Source organism: Ascaphus truei, chromosome 6, assembly GCF_040206685.1.
Source record: "Ascaphus truei isolate aAscTru1 chromosome 6, aAscTru1.hap1, whole genome shotgun sequence".
Taxonomy (NCBI): Eukaryota; Metazoa; Chordata; class Amphibia; order Anura; family Ascaphidae; genus Ascaphus; species Ascaphus truei.
The window spans coordinates 59992022-60012880 of record NC_134488.1 but is presented as its reverse complement, the minus strand read 5'-3'; the positions used below and the strand labels follow the sequence as shown (position 1 = coordinate 60012880).

General features: G+C 43.3%; 1 protein-coding gene across 1 annotated transcript in view; it reads right to left on the bottom strand.

Moving 5' to 3' along the window:
* SIK2 (salt inducible kinase 2) overlaps nucleotides 1–20147 on the bottom strand; it is a 163768-nt gene extending 143621 nt beyond the window's left edge. The window contains exon 1 of the mRNA XM_075604404.1: nucleotides 19207–20147. Coding sequence (XP_075460519.1) covers nucleotides 19207–19341 — 135 coding nt within the window. The 5' untranslated portion in view covers nucleotides 19342–20147. The remainder of the gene's footprint in view (nucleotides 1–19206) is intronic.
* Nucleotides 20148–20859: the final 712 nt, after the last annotated feature.

Sequence of the window (20859 nt, the reverse complement as noted above, 5' to 3'; positions counted from 1 at the left end):
CTAAGGGCAATACATTTACGCATTCCCCATAAGGGCAAGGTATTTAAGAGGAAGGATTGTTTCACATGTAACTCCGAATGGGTGGTATACCTCGCTAAATGCCCGTGCGGGCTTGTTGCGCATGTCGGTGAGGCGACAAGATAAATTAAAGACTGTATTCTGCTTGCACAGATTCACAAATCAGGTGTGGAAATCTGGAAGCCCTGGTGGCTGCGTATTTTCAACAGACTGGGTATGGGGTGAGCCAGTTACGTTGTTATCAGGTGATAGACTGGGAGCCACACCTGAGAAGAGGTGGTGATCGAGAAAGACACATGAACCAAAAGGAAGCACAATGGATTATTGTGAAGTTGGATACTATGTCTCCTAGAGGACTCAATAGAGAATATGACTAGTCGGTGCTCCTATAGGCGTCACAGTCTAAATACAGGAATGTCTTTGTATAGGCCTTATGTTGTTACTCTGATTTTGGTCTGATCATTCTCTTTGTGTTCCCCTCTTTCCAGCATCCGGTATCTTACTGTACATTCCTGGCCGACCCCTGACTGCGCGTAACATTTTGTACAAGCTACAGATGGATAACATTTTCCAATACATTGTGGTTGGTATGTAGCAGGCTATATATAGTATAGATTCATGGAGTGCAAGTTTACCATACATGGGAGGTTATTGAGTGAAAACATCTACAATCTTATTAAGAGATTTTATTAACATATGGATGAAGTGTATACTTTGCTCTTATTTGGATGCTTTGCATATTATTCTTTTAATGTAACCCAGGAATGTGTTGTCCCAGGGAAGTATCAAAGTACATACAGTATTACTGTACTTCCCCTGGTATGATGGAGTATTTCTCTTTTTATCATCTGTTCTGGTTATTTAGTATTTTCAAAATCTCTGAATTGAGATAGAACTCTATTGTGTATGTTTTTAAATGTTATATGATTGTTTTACAGTTATTCTTTATTCAATGTGTATCATTTGCATTGTACACATTATAAATACACATTGGCTGTTATTACGGTTTGTTAATCATGTTTTTGGGGGGATGACACGCCTGGCAGAGGTTAGGTTTCTGTCATTTTTTTTTATTCATTTGGCATTTTGCCTACGGAGCTGTATTTATATACTTCACCGATTAGATATATACAAGCTACCTCCTCCTGCACAGTATCACAATGGATTGCCTTAAGCCAGATATAGGGGGGGCTTGGCATTCCGTTGCCTGGTAACATGGACACTTGTTTCCTTGGAGTTGCATCCATGGTTGCTTGGCTACAGTAACTCCTGATCTTTATGGAGTAGCGTCCAGTAGCTTGAGAAAGGGCCACGGTGGCCCAAAACGTCACTATTTGTACTTTATCCTGCCGTTATAATAATATATACATACACACACACTTATATATATACATTCACACACAGTGGCAAAAAGTTTGTGAACCGTAATAATTACAGAAATTCCACAGCTAATAATTAAGAGTCGGGGTATGTGCAAACATAAGTGAAACCCTGTTTTATCACCTAAATTAAAGGGGATAATTAGAATCAGGTGTTTAAATAATTTGGTAGATCTTCAGGTGTGAGCTTGGGAGGCCCCACCCTATATAAAGATCAGAAACTGTGTGCGTTTGGGAAACACGCCACAATCAAAAGAAATCTCTAAGGACCTACGTTCCTTCACTTTATATGTTGTGCAGAGGGGTTAATGTCAAACGAGAGCCCAAGTGGACCGAATATTGCAAAATAACTGGTCTCAGCACTTTGTGAAAATCATCATCAGAAAACGCACAGTAATATTACACAGCGCTATGCAAAGTCTCTCTGGGAATAGCCAACCGCTGTCTTGTTATTTTTGGTTTCTATTCAACATGCATACAGCAAATTACTAGGGACAGATTCCACCGCTGAGCTCATACATCCCCAGGGGGGACTCAGCCTGTTGTGCTTTTAACAGCAAGTCCTCAGACACCTGAGATTTATTACACACAGGTTCACGTAGGGGAGTATAAAGGGACACCATTGTTTAACCCCTTCACTGCCAAGGAAGGTGCAAAATGGGACCCAAAAATGAAACCTCCCCAAAAACCACATACAACACAACAACACGGACACGATCAAGGGGTTAATTCGGGATCATGGATCACTTAAAAAAAAAAAAAAAAAAAAAAGACACATACAACTTATTTTAAAAAAAAAATATTAAGTTAGCTTGCAAACTAGCTTCTCCAATTTGTGCGATATCACGGTGCGATGAGCAGGGGCCTTGTACGGGAAAAATAAAATGCCTGCATAACCACAAATAAAAAGACCTCCTTTTAACGTGATTACATTTGTTAAAGGAAGCAGATTGTGTTAACAACATGATGTTCTCTAACCGTCACGAGAACTGGCCCATGTGATACTAGCTATAAAGTACCTGGGAATGCCAAGAAACCAAAAAATACTGAGATTTCAAAATGGATCATTTAATTTGAGTTTCTTACGGAAAACGTTTTTTTTTTTTAAAGGTATTTTTATTGTAATGCTGTTGGGTAAACTATATTTTGGGTTTTTCCAACAGGCACAAAAACACACACATTTTTTCCAGTTCCCACTCTGGAGCACCCAACATAAAGTTGACCATGAGCAGACCATGGATTTTTAAAGTTCCGTCCAGCTACTTACAATCCTGCTGAATTGGGTTTAAATCAGTGTCGTTTTGAAAGGTGCAGTCTGCCATCTTGATTCAAAATGGCGTCCAACTGTATCCAAACGGACATCAACCTGCTCCTTGATCTCAAGAACCATCATGCAAAATGTGGTTACGAAATCTTAAGAGGTGTCCAAATGTATAGCGAATAGACAGACAACTTTTCAAAATATATAGTAGATAATGCCATTTTTGATCGTTATCTAGAGGGAGATTGCTTTCACGGTGGAGCCCTCTGCACTCCTGTTCACATTCCCTATGAGGTTGTTGCGACCACGTCATCAATGCCTCGAGTGCTGCCGGCGATCAGCCATGGAAAAAGTTAGGTCAGATATGTCAACCGCGTGGTGAAATCTGGCCTTTTAAAGGACATGTATTGATTTATTACCAGTGAGAGAGTTCACTAAGGTTTAGAAGACTACTGATTCGATGGATCAGTGGGCGCTGAAATGTCTGTCGAGTTCTTTGCAACGTGATTTTTGCAAGCCAAGTGGGGTTCCCCCCTTAAAAAAACGTTGCACATGGTGTTACATTCTTTGGTGCTTTCCCATGACTGCACATCCAGTACGTGTCTTTAAGTGGGACGGGGGCTTTAAGTCCTTGCTTCACCCTCTGCTTAATTTCCATAACTTCACATAATCCGTAAAGAATGCAGAAAAATCCCAGCTAGCTCCAGGCCAAACTGACAAATGCTGTTTTCTTATTTCATTGTTGGTGTACCAGGGAGAATGGTAACAGCGAGAAAGAAATGAAAAGGAGATTCTCCTGTAACTCTCGACTTAATCTACAGACTAAAACATTGAAAAACAACTCATAGACCCCAAGTCAATACTAGAAATGTGCAAAAAAAAAAACTATACAAAATGCAGTTGCTACATTTTTCGTGTTTTAGTCCCAATTTTTCTCCCTTGCGAAGCGTTTCACTAAACTATAAAGGGCTAAAAATTGAGCAAAAATCCAATTTCCACCAAGAATTCACAGTTTCATTAAAAAAGCTTAAAGGTCAGACCCTAAAATAGAGCTTTTGCTGGAGAGGACAGTGAGAGAGCATGAGAGTTGGAGAGAGTCTGGAATCTGTCTTACACTTGGCGAATTGGAATCCCGTGCAAGCTCTGGGTCACCCTAGGGCGTGACCTTGAGCTTTTGCTCATCTCTATTCAATGCAAAAAGAAGAAGTGCTGTAATGCAGGTAATTATCACTTTCTATTAACATGATGCATCATTAACTGCGCGTTACCCGTTCGTTCCACTACAACTATTCAAAATATTGTGACGCAGCTTTCCTGTGTTGAAGAAGATGTTAGTCCCATTCATTTAAATGGAGCTGAACGTCTCTACAGAACTGGGAAGGCAGCGTCATAGCATATTAACCATTTGGGTGCCCTATAGATGTAGCTGGTGCACCATAAGATCTGGCACTCTACGGGCCAAATCACATCGTAGCTACGTCATCCTTTAACTGCTCGTTTTTCTATGGGGTGCAGAACGTGATCTCTCATAAAGTGTCACCAGCAACAGAGTGGTCACATGGTCGCGAGTGTCGGTGGGGCAGAGGCTGCTGTGTTCCCTCCAGGAACTCCAAGGCCGATTTTCAGCAGAAACCAGTCGCTGCTTCAGTACAGGTGGCTCAGTCACTGCTTCAGTACAGGTGGCTCAGTCGCTGCTTCAGTACAGGTGAGCCTTCGACTGCGCCTCTGATTGAGCCACCTGTGCTGAAGCTGGGATATCCTGAAAACCTGACCTGTTGGGGGGGGGGGGGGGAGCTTGCGGACTGGAGTTGAGCACCCCTGGTCTAAATAATGATTTGCCAAGAGGAAACACTACACATTTAAGCAATAAATCACAGGTTTACAAGGTCAGCAGTACATAACAGGATATACTAAGCACGCTTGGGTTTGTGTGTATTTGTGTACGTGTGAGTGTGCATGTTCATATCTGTGTAGATCAGCACAACACTGTATCTGTGTAGTATATGTGTGCAGTGGGGTTAAGGTGCATCAGGTGCTGGCATTAGGGGTCAGTAGCCAGAAATGCCAGAGGACACCGTTAACCCCTTCACTGCCAGAGTGGCATCAAACTTTAAAATGAGTCCTTGGAAAATATTGTCTGACCCCTCACTACCTTGTTCTCTTATATGCTAAAAAATCTTCCTATAAAGCCCAACATCCAGGGCCCCTCCAATGGCGTCCGCAGGCCAAATGCAGCCCACGAAGGACCTTGATATGAACCTTGAATTTTCTTCTTCTGTTCATTTCACATTAGTACAGGAAGGGGCCAACTCCAGTCCTCAGAGGCCACCAACAGGCCAGGTATGAGGGATACCCTGCTTCCGCACAGGTATGAGGGATACCCTGCTTCCGCACAGGTATGAGGGATACCCTGCTTCCGCACAGGTATGAGGGATACCCTGCTCCCGCACAGGTATGAGGGATATCCTGCTTCCGCACAGGTATGAGGGATATCCTGCTTCCGCACAGGTATGAGGGATACCCTGCTTCCGCACAGGTATGAGGGATACCCTGCTTCCGCACAGGTATGAGGGATACCCTGCATCCGCACAGGTATGAGGGATATCCTGCTTCCGCACAGGTATGAGGGATATCCTGCTTCCGCACAGGTATGAGGGATACCCTGCTTCCGCACAGGTATGAGGGATATCCTGCTTCCGCACAGGTATGAGGGATACTCTGCTTCCGCACAGGTATGAGGGATACCCTGCTTCCGCACAGGTATGAGGGATATCCTGCTCCCGCACAGGTATGAGGGATATCCTGCTTCCGCACAGGTATGAGGGATATCCTGCTCCCGCACAGGTATGAGGGATACCCTGCTTCCGCACAGGTATGAGGGATATCCTGCTTCCGCACAGGTATGAGGGATATCCTGCTTCCGCACAGGTATGAGGGATACCCTGCTTCCGCACAGGTATGAGGGATACCCTGCATCCGCACAGGTATGAGGGATACCCTGCTTCCGCACAGGTATGAGGGATACCCTGCTTCCGCACAGGTATGAGGGATATCCTGCTTCCGCACAGGTATGAGGGATATCATGCTTCCGCACAGGTATGAGGGATATCCTGCTTCCGCACAGGTATGAGGGATACCCTGCTTCCGCACAGGTATGAGGGATACCCTGCATCCGCACAGGTATGAGGGATACCCTGCTTCCGCACAGGTATGAGGGATACCCTGCTTCCGCACAGGTATGAGGGACATCCTGCTTCCGCACAGGTATGAGGGATATCCTGCTTCCGCACAGGTATGAGGGATACCCTGCTTCCGCACAGGTATGAGGGATATCCTGCTTCCGCACAGGTATGAGGGATATCCTGCTTCCGCACAGGTATGAGGGATATCCTGCTTCCGCACAGGTATGAGGGATACCCTGCATCCGCACAGGTATGAGGGATACCCTGCTTCCGCACAGGTATGAGGGATATCCTGCTTCCGCACAGGTATGAGGGATATCCTGCTTCCGCACAGGTATGAGGGATATCCTGCTTCCGCACAGGTATGAGGGATACCCTGCTTCCGCACAGGTATGAGGGATACCCTGCTTCCGCACAGGTATGAGGGATACCCTGCTTCCGCACAGGTATGAGGGATACCCTGCTTCCGCACAGGTATGAGGGATACCCTGCTTCCGCACAGGTATGAGGGATACCCTGCTTCCGCACAGGTATGAGGGATACCCTGCTTCCGCACAGGTATGAGGGATATCCTGCTTCCGCACAGGTATGAGGGATACCCTGCTTCCGCACAGGTATGAGGGATATCATGCTTCCGCACAGGTATGAGGGATACCCTGCTTCCGCACAGGTATGAGGGATACCCTGCTTCCGCACAGGTATGAGGGATATCCTGCTTCCGCACAGGTATGAGGGATATCCTGCTTCCGCACAGGTATGAGGGATACCCTGCTTCCGCACAGGTATGAGGGATACCCTGCTTCCGCACAGGTATGAGGGATATCCTGCTTCCGCACAGGTATGAGGGATACCCTGCTTCCGCACAGGTATGAGGGATATCCTGCTTCCGCACAGGTATGAGGGATATCCTGCTTCCGCACAGGTATGAGGGATACCCTGCTTCCGCACAGGTATGAGGGATACCCTGCTTCCGCACAGGTACAGTATGAGGGATATCCTGCTTCCGCACAGGTATGAGGGATATCCTGCTTCCGCACAGGTATGAGGGATATCCTGCTTCCGCACAGGTATGAGGGATACCCTGCATCCGCACAGGTATGAGGGATACCCTGCTTCCGCACAGGTATGAGGGATATCCTGCTTCCGCACAGGTATGAGGGATATCCTGCTTCCGCACAGGTATGAGGGATACCCTGCTTCCGCACAGGTATGAGGGATACCCTGCTTCCGCACAGGTATGAGGGATATCATGCTTCCGCACAGGTATGAGGGATACCCTGCTTCCGCACAGGTATGAGGGATACCCTGCTTCCGCACAGGTATGAGGGATATCATGCTTCCGCACAGGTATGAGGGATACCCTGCTTCCGCACAGGTATGAGGGATACCCTGCTTCCGCACAGGTATGAGGGATATCCTGCTTCCGCACAGGTATGAGGGATATCCTGCTTCCGCACAGGTATGAGGGATACCCTGCTTCCGCACAGGTATGAGGGATACCCTGCTTCCGCACAGGTATGAGGGATATCATGCTTCCGCACAGGTATGAGGGATATCCTGCTTCCGCACAGGTATGAGGGATACCCTGCTTCCGCACAGGTATGAGGGATATCCTGCTTCCGCACAGGTATGAGGGATATCCTGCTTCCGCACAGGTATGAGGGATATCCTGCTTCCGCACAGGTATGAGGGATACCCTGCTTCCGCACAGGTATGAGGGATATCCTGCTTCCGCACAGGTATGAGGGATATCCTGCTTCCGCACAGGTATGAGGGATATCCTGCTTCCGCACAGGTATGAGGGATACCCTGCTTCCGCACAGGTATGAGGGATATCCTGCTTCCGCACAGGTATGAGGGATATCCTGCTTCCGCACAGGTGGCTCCGTCATAATGACTCTGCCGCCGATTGAGCCACCTGTGCTGAAGCAGAGATATCCTTAAAACCTGTTGATGGCCTTTGAGGACTGGAATTGCCCGCTCCTGCCCAAGTAGCTGGGCAGTTAAGTGCAGTTTTTCGCACTGAAACGAACCTGAGCTAAGGTAATGCAAATATATATGGTACAGATGTTATAAATGGCTACATTTGATCTTTTTTAAGTCTATAAATGTTTCTAATATACAACAAACTTGTGGGCCTTCCACTTCGAAGTGTTTTCTGATCTGCTCCCTTTGCAGGTATACACCATTCTGGTTTGTTACATTGCTGGCTCATCATCGGACGCGATATCTTCACAGCAATCACTTCAGAGCGGCGTCTATTCTGTGCCGAGTTCATGCGGCCCAGGTGCACGGTGCTGCATTATTTTATATATATATATATATATATATATATATATATATATATATATATATATATATATATATATATATATATCCCACTAAATACATTTGCAAGAGCAAATCATTGCGTAACACGCTGAACCCAATTGCTACAGTAGTCCCACTTGCAATACAAAGAAAGCCCTCGGCAATATAACGCCTTTCCTACCACTTCCAATAGCCGTTTGCTGGGTGTGAATATTGAGGCGCAATATCCTAGCACTGAAGGTGACGGGGATGGCTCCCAAATGGCCAAGTCCTTGCTTTTCTGATGACTAATATATATTGCTAAATTAGACTTTTTTTTTCATTTCACTGTTGGGGCAAACCTTGAACATTTTTTACCCTGAAGAAGCTCTTTGAGTGAAATGCGTAGGGTGAGTGTGCAGACCCTTTGGAGCCCCCCTGAGTCTTTTGGAGTACTATCCTGAGGATCCTGGACGCAGTCTTCCTGGTTTTCCCCTTCCTGTACCTGAATATCATTCCCTGTGGACGGCCACCACAGGTAATACCATCAGGAAGGAGTGACAGGAACCTAATCCACAATCTGTCCCAGGGTGGTACACATGCCGGCACCTTTATCACTTAAGTGTATTACTTAAAAACAATATAATATATACTGTGTCCTCTGTTCTGTTCTCTACACATATGGGAATCTCCCTATCTACTTATCCTATTCCTGAGGGACGCCCTACATTGTATAACTGAAGAAATCTTCCATGAGTTGGTGACTCCGAATAACCGCACTGCCTTTACCAACTCCACCATTGGGAGCGAGATACCTATTCAGTCTACGTTGCACATATCTATTTGCACAGAATGGCACGCTTCTGTGTTTTTTTCTTGTCTTTTATATCTGGGGAGCATTTGCGCTCTTGCCTCTTGATCCTTCTCTGCTTCAGTTTACCTGTTTGGACTTCGGATTGAGTCCTTTTCTGGAGCTGCACTACTCCCACAAAGTAATATTATTTCATTTTTTATCACGTTTGTTCACTTGTTATTCACGTTACGGTATGTGCGCTTGAACCCCTCCTTTTGCCGCAAAATATGTATTAACAAATTTTTTTTTTTTTTTTTTACAGTTATAATTTTAAAAATAGCTGCAGAAGTGGGACGTTTTTAACCACATAAATTGAACTTCCAGCATGGCAGTTTGGTTTGTGAGTGGGACGTGTAACCTTCTGAGGGGTTTGGGAAGGAAGCCAATGTGACCACTCTCAGTAGCCCCGGTGTCACAGCTGTGTATAACCGGTAGCAGGTTGGATGCAGCCCACTGAAACGTTTAGTCAAACTCCCAACTCTGCCGATGATTTAAAGCAGGCAAAAGTGTTAACCAGCAAAGCACACGAGCGTGGGAGGAGACACACAGAGATAGAGACCCTTATTAAATATATCGCTTCCCCGTGCTGGAGAAGAGTTTAGTCCCATTCATTGGAAAGGAGATTAAATAGGCTTGATCAAAGGAAAGATGACTTAACAGCATATTAAATATGGCCCAGAGAGATATATAGAATGGAGGACCGTATTCAATATGCTGTGGAGAGGTCTTCCCCATGCTACAGTTCAGCTCCATTCAAGCAGGAAACCCCCTGCACACCCACAAAAAAAAAAAAAAAAACTTATTTTTTATATTGTAGTAGAACCTGGGGGTCCCCTGACCTCCAGAGACCCCAAAGATAGTTGTATTTTTTATTTTTGTACCGGTGTTTGACACGCACACAAGAAATAACATTTACTGTATGGCACCGGAGACACCAATAGAAAGTCAGGACTTCATCCCCTGATGACGTTAGAGCTTTCTATCGGTCTCCAAAGCGAGGATGACATTGGTGGCCATTTTGTGTCCATTGAGCAAGTACTCTTGAACAGTGGAAAAAAGACGATATATATGTCGGGAACCGTAGGGTCCCTGATGCTGGACTGCGGATCCTCTCCAATGGAACCCCAAGTTCAGATAATGGAATATATACCATATATATATGCATCATCTTCATCCCTTGTCGATCCATTGCTGGATGAAGGCCTCCACAATGATCTTCCAGGTACTGCCGTTGCAAGCCTCTTCTCCACGCTGCTTCAATACATTTTCTGATTTCATCCTCCCATCTTACTTTGGTCGTCGTCTTGGTCTTTTAATTTCCCTTGGTATCCAATTGAGTACCACCTTAGTCCAAAAATGGTAATTTCTTCTTGCGATATGTCCGACCCACTGGCATTTTAATTTCCCCACCTTTCCGATGTCACTGACTTATGTTTGGCTTCAAATCCATTCTCTTTCCTGACACACTCACAAAAACTATGCTGCTCTAAACTAGGATATGGCAAGTCTTTAAAATAATAGATAAGTAAACAATTATTTCAGAAAATGCATCATTGAAGTATTTGCAAACATTGGAATCTGTTTAAGTTACAGTTGGATATGTTTCTGCACGTATTGGATTCTTTTAACCACCTGGGCAAGAAAAAAGGGTTAACAATGGCTCACCCCATCCTACAGAGAAAGAAAAACATTTTAAACAGTCAAAAACAACAAAGACGTTCTTTTTCAGTCCAATTATTTGCAAGATGCACATGAAAAGGGCATCAATAAACAACAGTTAAACTGTCATCACTGGAACTAGTTATTTGCACTTTTTAACCCTTCATTGCCAGAGTGAAGTGGTTAACGGGGGTGGGGAGGGGGGAGAAACGTGTGGGAACCATGTTACATCGGATAAGTGTCTTTCATGATCCCCTAACCCCTGATGTTGCTCCAAATGCATCAGTGACTTTTGGGAATATTCCAGCTTCGCTGAGTCACTGGGACAAAAAAATAAATTTAAAAAGCAACTTGATTGCAGCCCTCTGCAGAACACAGGAGCTGCTGACTGTCAGACCTCCTCCTTTCCATGCAGAATAGCAACAACATGTGTATCTATTACAATAACAGTAAAGATTTGATCCTGCTCTATTCATCTCCCCTTCCCCCGGTGAAACATTCCTGCGGTGTATACCCAAACAGTATAGGAAAGATTAAGGTTAGATTGTGGTCACCACCCGCTCTCAGTTGCAAGATGAGGCAGATAATTCATTATATTTCGCCTTTAATTTTTAAAAGCAGCAGTTCACTGCAAATAAAGCTCTTTTTTATTTTTTTTTAAACCTTTCCTGAACCGCCCCCCCCCCCCCTCAGAGCTCATCCATTGTCCCCCAATGTCCGAGGACGGCCTTCGTCCTCAGGGGAAAAAAAAGGGAAGAAGGCTACAAATATGGCCGCCGGAATACAAACATGGCCGCTGGGTCACCATAAGAAAGACTTGTCTACTTTTTTACTGGCCACTATTTTGTTATATACCCACATAGTACCAAAGTGAACTAATGGCCGAGGCAGACAATTGGTTACATCTAGGTCACTTCAGCTCTATGTCAGGGATGCTGGACTCAAGTCCCCCCAACAGGTCAGGTTTTTAGGATAGCCCTGATTCAGCACTGATAGCTCAACCAGTCCCAGCTTCAGCACAGGTGGCTCAATCAGTCCCTGCTTCAGCACAGGTGATTCAGACTTCGACTGAGCCTCTAATTGAGCCACTTGTGCTGAAGGTGGGTTATCCTGAAAACCTGACCCGTTGGGGGAGGGGGGGAGGTTGAGGGCTGGAGTTGAGCACCCCTGCCTCAGGTGACAACATCAGTCAAGTATTAATAATCTGAAATCATACTGCTAATGCTCTGATAATGCAGTTAATGGAAATACATCATGCAGGAGAGGGAAAACAGCTAGTAATTCTGATCGACGCTTCAAGAAATGGGAAATATGCATAATGAAACCGACTTTACTTTCCTTCCAATTGATTATACAATTAATTAAATTCAAAAGCTGGGTATAAAATGTGTAACTATATTTGTAAGTAAGGGCATTACATTATAAATTATTATTAGAATGTGTTATACATGCAAGGGCCTAGCTCAAATCTTACCATCTGAGCCAGCTGCATCAAAAAATGATTCCCCCCCCCCCATTTGTGTTGGCACACAGAAATGGCCTGCGGTTAGCGTACAGGTCAGGACTTTAGAATATCCCTGCTTCAGCACAGGTGGCTCAATAAGTCCCTGCTTCAGCAATCTTCGACAGCCTCCGATTGAGCCACCTGTGCTGAAGCTGGAATATTCTGAACACATTACATGGTCGGGGGGAGATGGGAGCTTGAGGACTGGAGTTGAGCACCCTTGTTTTAGTGTGTCCCCGAGATTGTTAATTGCCTGAAAATAATACAAGAGGGTGTGTTTTATGCCGATTGGGGTTTCCTGCCGGACACCACAATTAATAGCAATTTATACAGTAGTGAATATCAGATCATCCTGTTAAAGGCGCAGTTCTGCTTAGGACAAAATTAATATAAAGACAGGGAAATCAAACAAGTGCTTAATTATCAATTGGCCCGATTGATTTAAAAAAACTAAATAAAAAAAAAACACCACCACAATTTCATACCTGTCAACCCTCACGGATTTTCCAATAGTTTCACTGATTTGGACTCATGTTTAGCATCTGGGTCTCACAGACTTCATTGTAAAGGTCGCAAATACCGGAGGTCTGTTCCAAAAAGGCAATCCCCCTCTACTCTGCTTTCTTTAACCTTTGAAAAGGCTTTTCTCCGTATTCTCTGCTGCATGGGATACAACATGGCAGACAGAATCAGGTGAGGCTTTTGATTCCAGTCTGATGAGGTCACTGCCCTTGCTGGGGAGCGACAGCCAATAAAGCGAGACAAGCAGAGGATTCTGGGAGGAAAAATAGCAACCGCAGAGTGAAAAGATTGTGATATTCCAATAATTCAGGAAGCGTGTGCAATTGGCAGATCTTTCCATACTGTCATGAGTTTAGCTCAAAACAGATTTTGGGTTCTTCCACAATAAAGAGTAGTAGATGCACGAAAGAGCAACCAGGCAGGGGTGATACAATCTAATTCAGTAATGGATATCAGCACTGTTTGGAATTCGACATGCAGGTATTGAATAAAACAAGCCAGGGATGAGCAAGCTTTATAGCAGCTTAGGAAAAATGGATAGACATACAGCATACGCCCCCCTTATTCAACATAATGACAAAAACATGTTAATGCACAGTTAACTGGGCACCAACCTCCATTCACTGTGCTTCTTACTAAACTGAAGAGGGTATTGGTCAAAGGGCATTGTATTTCTGAGGGAGGGATTTATACAACCTGTATGCTACAAAAAAGCAGAGAGCGTTTTTCAAATAAATCCTTTTTTCTTCACAACCAACACGGAACTGTTAAGTGTGCCAATGAAAAGCAGCGGTACTAAAACTAATCCCTTCACCGTTAACCCTGGAGCGGAGCTGGCAACGCACTGCAAAGCAATGAAAGAGAGTCCTAAAACTGCACGTTTGAAAATAAATATATATATTTGTAAATAGGAAGAAAAGAAAAAAAAAGTGGTACTCCGTAAACTCTTGTACCATCACATTTTGACCTGTCTTTCTGTGGTTTAAGAGTCATTATGTGCCATCAATTTCTATGTACATGTTTTTTTTTTAATCTGTAATGGCGAATCCCTAGCAGTATAGCGGGTTCCTGAGCCCATGTGGGGACTGCGCACTTCGTAAGGTCCCAAACTGCACCTTTAGCGTGGGTGGTATAATTGTCAATTACAGCAGGAGCTTCCAGTCACTACCCACCATGGTTTGAATCCACAGCAGCCAGGCATTATGGGGTGTGACTTTGGAAGCTCTCGCAGTAATTGATCGCAATACTACCCATGCTGCCTGCACACACTGAGGCGCAGTTTGGAAAGAGAGAGAGAGAGAAAGAGAGAGAAAGAGAGAGAGAGAGAGAAAGAGAGAGAAAGTGTCCATTTCAGGACACTATCCAGCCTGGGATCAGTCACACAGTTGTGTTAGCGATAGTCTGATGAGTAGGCAATAAGATTTAATAATTAGGGGTTCGCGGTACTAATATTTTCTAGCAGCGGGTGCACAGTGTAATAAAGGTTGGGAACCGCTGCTCTATAAAAAAAACCTAATCTAGGTCCCATAAAATCAACCTACAACAAATCTATGTTTCTAAACACATTGTTGTCCAAAGACCCCTGTACGGTAGACACGGAGTGGAAACGTACCAGCTTTTAGGGGCTTATTCCTGATTGGGCCGTTTTCAGACAAAATTCCCCATTAAATTGAATAGGGAATTTCAGCTGGAAACAACCACAATCGGCCACTTCGGCTAACATAGAATAAGTCCCTCTAGCCTCCCGCCAACGTATGATTTCCACAGATGTGACCGACATCGTTGTGTCGCCAAAATGACACGATGAAACAACTGCGTCGCGGAAATAGCAATCGTTTGTTTCAATGGAGCGGTGTAAAATTTCCCCGTGCGCCGGCTTTGACGTACTGCGTCTCGTTACCGCGGAGAACGTAACGTATGCAACGCCAGCATGTTGCTGGCACTAGCAACACACACAAATGGCAGTCTGCGAAGGATTTCGTTACATGTCCAGAGTCGCCGGGCCCCGACCCCACTATTCAGAGGCACAGAGAGGTGATCTGGGTCTGGCCAACCAGTACCACTGTTTTCTAACCTGCTGGGCAGGAAAGTGAGCGGCGAACATTGGACATAGCGGGATCCAGGGCAAGCCCAGCGGCAACGGCTACATCACCTTAGGGAAAACACCACGGGTATTTATCCGATACGGGGAGAAGACGGGGAGATGGGTCAAGTGGTAGAATACTAGAGGGTACCAAACCTACCAGTACGGCTGCTTCTCCCCCACCCCCTTCCCAAAACTTGCAGTTAACTCTTTGGTTGCCAGAAGACTCACCTTTTATTGCACAAACCTTTCTAAAATAAGGTCCAAAACAGCTTTGCCCCAATGTTTAAATAGGTTTAGATGTTCTTGAAAACACGCTCCTGGACCACTTGTTTTTTTCCCCTTCTTTTAAAGGCATTGAGAGGGGTAACACAGCGTTAACAAAACACCAGCTGCCATTCACTTAATTATGGAGCGCAGAGCATCACTACCTATGCTTTATACCGCTTCTCACTATATCAAAATATGTGCCTCAGAGTCTGGAGGCAATATATATTGTGTGTGTAATTATATATATATATATATATATATATATATATATATATATACACACACACACCTATATACTGTGTGTATATATATTTACTATATACACACACACACCTCCACACGTATGTACATATGTGTGTGTCTCCATGGGGAAAATACACTCTAAAAAGAGCAATAGGGGGTGCAATATACAGCTGGAGGGTCAAGGTAATCCATAGTAGAACCAGCACTGCTCAAATACAAAATAATGTACTATAGTCATACTGTATTTATTAAATATGCACATATACACACAATTTATTTATATATACACACACACATATAGATAGACAGATAGGTAGGTACATACACACACATACAGTACATACATACATACATACATATATTGATATATAGATACACACACACAAAATGTGCCTCTTTAGAAAGCTTCAATCGCTGTTAAAGTTACATTTTTACTTATTTAATTCCTGGGAAATTGCATTTTTATTTTGCTTGCGTCATATGAAAATGATTCTCATCAGATACTCGCTGTGCTACATTCTTATCTGTTGAATGAATGATGGCATCATAACTACCTTGCATACCAAGAACAAACAGTGGGGACTGGCAATGTACCTATGGACACGGTCACTCTTATCACTATAGAGATTAAGTAAAGATCATAAAAACTATGCAAAGCATTTGAGTGACATTGAGTTTAAATAATTATTCCTCCGATTTTAATTTTTTGTTTTAAATTTAGAAACTACTATATATTTTTTTTTACAAAACCAGGAGTACCACTATTTTTATATACAAACCCAGTTTACCACTACTATTTAATTAATAAACCCACAGCAAATGTACATATTTCTTCCTACGAAGCTGGCGTGTCGCGACGGTTTTATTTCTACATTTTACCTGCTTTCAAAGAAAAAAAAGATTACAAAATAAATAAATTAAAAAAAATAAAAAAAAAGACTAATTCCTGATATTAGAACATAAAGGTTTTCTAAAACAAGGTTGCAAAAAAAGGTTTTAAAATACGTCTTGAAATCAATCACCATGACTACGTTATTGAAGTCTCAATAATATGTTTAAGTCTCAATCCTGAGTTAGTGGGTTTTTAAAACCGCAGGGACATTCAAAATTTCGCCTTACCCCCCGAGACCTAAGCCTACCCTTTCCATATATATATTATTAATTATTATATACTGGACAAAAACTAAACCCTTTAGCAGTAATGGGTGTATTTAAAAAAAGAAAAAGATAGTTCTATTTTCCGTGGAAATCAAGAACGATGTTTAAATAAATAAAACCTAGACGAGAAAAAAAAAAAAGTTAAATATCTACCACATCCTAATATTTTTTTTTTGTGGGAGAAGAGGTGACCTCTGGAGCTTCCCAGAAAATGTATTCTGCAAAGGTTTGGTCTAAGTAAAACACAGTGAAGGGAATTCAAACATGTTTGGGTTAGACATACAGGCTATCCTAAGTATTAAAGACAAGGATCAAATAGTGTCCGAGGTTTAACAGCCGGTAGGTGGGCAAAGTGGTTCTTATCGGATGTCCATACCCATGTTTCTATGGCAGTGTCAAGTAACAGATTCAATTCTCCACTTATCACTTTATTTGTCAATAGGGGTTTTGGGGACACTTCAGGAGTTAGTAAATGAGCCTGTAAGCCCTTACTTACACTGTTAGATTGTATTGCAATGATTTACAGGTCATTGTGGCAGAACAGGTGTTATGAGGGCTGGAACTAGGGGTACTTCGACCCCCCTTCCCCTTCCCAGATAACATGTGTATATTAGCAATTTCTTATCTATAGCACCCTCACCCAAAAATATAGTTCCTGCCCACCTGGGGTTAATATATGCAGCTGTGCAGAGTGTGACTTTCAACAAGCTAAATACCAAAAGAAGCCTTTTGGAGGGCCTAAAATTGTGAACCCCATAATAACACACACACACAGAGAAAGGTGTAGTGCAGGGATGTAGTTAATACTACTATTTGCTGTGAGCTAAATGAAAGGCAATGGGGATCAGTAATTACTGAACAGAATAAAGAGTTTAGACATTGGGCGAAGATCTGCAGGATTTAGCTACTTCATGTTCTATTTACGCTTGGAAGGAGGAACTACAGAAATTGTATAGTGATGTGCAGTAGGACTATATACTGTAAAGTGACAATTTTAAGAGGGTTTAAAGTGTCCCTTTAAAACAATTAATATTACAAAAATGATATAGATATATCTATATAGATACACACATACATATATATATATATATATATATATATATATATATATATATATATATATATATATGAGGATTATTTGGGATTTATTAGATTGTAAAATCTTGATCTGAGCGGTATAATGCATGAAAACTGCCCCTTCTCCTTTATTTGAAGCTGCTCTGGTTAAATAAAATCCTATTTTGTCTATATAGTTTTACACAGCTCTGTATCACTGTACAATGCAGCCTGGGTATTATAAAGGAGACTTTTCTCATACTAGGCAAGAAATCAATAATAAAAAGTGCAGGTCTGAGTTACTTCTCAGTCTCTGACTTAAAAGCAATTATTTTTAGGTTACAACAAAAGCTTTTTTTTTTCGTTTCGAGAATAGAACCAAAATGTCAGTTGTGAAAATAAAAGGAAGTGCTATTTTTTATATAGGAATAAACCCAATATGTGTACTTTTTAGTCTAATAAAGGCTAAAGTACTTAAGCTTAATAACAGACAGGAGGTATCTCACCTTGATTATGGAAAAACACAAATTAAAAAGGTGGAATATATAATATATATATATATATATATATATATATATATATATATATATATATATATACATATACACACACACACACACACACACACACACATTATGGTAGCCTGTCTGCCATAGAAGATACTATTTAATAAATAGCTAGTGTATTAGGTGTAAGGGCTAATTCTATAATTTATCCATGGCAGGATGACCTAGCTATGGGAGATACAGTATAGATCTATTATAATATTTTTTTTATTATACTGTACATTATACTGCTATAGTCCCTGCTCAAATTATTGTGCCGGCAGCACTTCTATGGAAGAGTCTGTAAAAGCAGTGGAGGTCATACATTTAAGACTGCAGGGGTTGGGTTATCAGTACCCTAAAAGGGTCATAGGGATGGCATTAGCCTGCTATGGCACTTATTTACAGCTGTCACCGTAGCTACGGGGACATCTGCCCACAATTGAGACTGCAAGAATTGGGGGCCCAGCCTCCCCACAAAAATAAATGTAATAAACCAGGCTCTTAATGCAATAAGGAGGTGGGTGACCTGCAGCCCCAAAAGACATAGAGGTGATACATACGTATCTAATTAGTTGTCACCAATCCAATGTGTCATATGGGGGACCGTAGCCAGCCGCAGCACTTATTGCACTAAAGGACACTACAGGAGTTGGGAGACCAGCAGCCCCCATTCCGCTTAGTGGCCATTTCTGAGTGACCGATCACAGCAGGACAGCACTAAAGTCTGGACGATAAAAAGCTGGCACCCCGTCCTTCTAAAAAGTCCATACAGGTGGCAATGGGGTTTTTTTTTTTTTTTTGCATTAACACACCACAGGAGTTGGGTGATTAACAGACCTACGTCCAAAAAAGCTCCATAGGGATGACAATACATAAAAAACTAAGGCACCACAGGAGTTGGATGATCAGCAGACTTACATCCGTAAAGCTCAATAGGGGGTGACCGTATGGAAACTAAGGCACCAAAGAAGTCAGTTAATGTCTCCCCCAAAGGGGCAATATGGTTTGACAACACCCACCTGTAGTTCCCACTGCACCACGGCACTACTGTACAGGAATCAAGTGATCAGCAGCTCTTAGTACCGCAGGAGTTGGGTGATCAGCAGTTTAGTGCATTAGCTCAGACGCAGACACAATAACAGGTCCTATAAAGGTTGGTTAGTAGGTATGGGATTACTTGCCTCGGTTTTGGTAATGCGGTGCCTGGCCAGCTTCACCACAGCGAAATTCCCCTTCCCCAAAGTGCGCTCTATGTCATAGAATCCGACCCGGACAGGACCCCTCTGAACATGCCTCTGACAATCCGCCATGACCATGCTGGGACCCAGGACAGGGAGATCCAGCGGAAAAAAGACATCAACTGGCCACGATCACATCCCAAAATTGCAACAACAAAAAACCTTACAATGTTAATCAGGCTAGTTTTGTCCAGATCTTGTATGGGACTAAATCCTGCATGGGGCTGAAATCCCCCCAATAAAAAAAGGTGAGGGGTGCAAAATATCACATTAAGGATCAGTTCGCATTGTCCACGGGTTGCCTCATTATCGATCCTTCATTGCAAAATCCCCCTCCCGTCCCCCCTCCCCACACACAAAAAAAGAGGAGACACCGGCATCACCCCAGCAATGAATATACCAATTTGCACTGTCCAGATCTTGCAATGTGTAGGTTTTTTTTCTTTATCGAGATCCCGCAGAGCTGATCTCACATCCATGCACTTTGTGTCATCCAGAAAATAACAGGGTGAAAAACACAAAACATCCACACACACACAAAAAAAAAACCCCAGGATCACTTTGCATGGGTCCAATGAAGCCTGCTCATGAAGTTGATACAGGCACAGTTGCAAAGTGTGGGGAAGTCTGCAGCAGTTTGCATTGTCCGCTGATCACACACATTGCATTAATACCAATGCACAAGCAGGCGATGGGAAGTCACTTATTTTGTTGCTTGCATTTTGGGGGGTGGGTTGGAGTTTTTTGCAAAGTGTCCCTGATCACAGCTCCTGCATTCAGTGAGTCTGAGAAGTCACACACAGGCGGTAGGGACGAGAGGAGGGAGCTGTGCAGGAAGCCAGTGTGCAACTCTGCAAAGGGCTGACTGGCTGCTGCTTGCAGAAGGCATCATGTTCTCTGGGTTGACGTCTATTGACGTCAGAGCCGCAGGAGGTCTCCTGGGCGGGGCTTTTTTTTTTTCACAGCTCGCTTGCCAAATGGGTCGCCCTAGCAACCGGAGCCAGCGCTGACGTCAGCAGCCCTTGTATCTGCACAGGCTGTCAATCAAGGTTGCAGAGAGAGAGAGAGGGAGATAAAGCGTGGAGCTGCCTGTTAGCACAGAGAGGTCACCGGCAATGAGGAAAAGCTCATCATGTAGGAGAAGCTCAGAGAATAACAGACACAGACAATGAACCAGCTCAGCACATATTATTGGGCTTAAAGGCATGCTGCTGTAATATCACTTGTCCCCCTCTTATTATATTATTTGGTTTCTTTGTGTGTGTGCTGTGTATATATATGTATACATACATACATACATACATACACACACAGTGCAGAATAAATGAGTACTTCAGAAATTAGATGATACCTTTTTTATTTGGACTAAAAATGTATGTCATAGGACAAGCTTTCGAGAGTTCTCCTCTCTTCATCAGGTCATTAGTACTGATTAACAAAGGAATCTATAACTAAAACAGGTTAGGAGAGCAGAAAGAAAAAACAACAACAGAGATGTACGGTAGGGTGAGAAAGTGGTGTATACTGTACACACACACACACACACACACACACACACAGAAATAGGAAGTCCACAGCACACTCAATAGAAAAAAG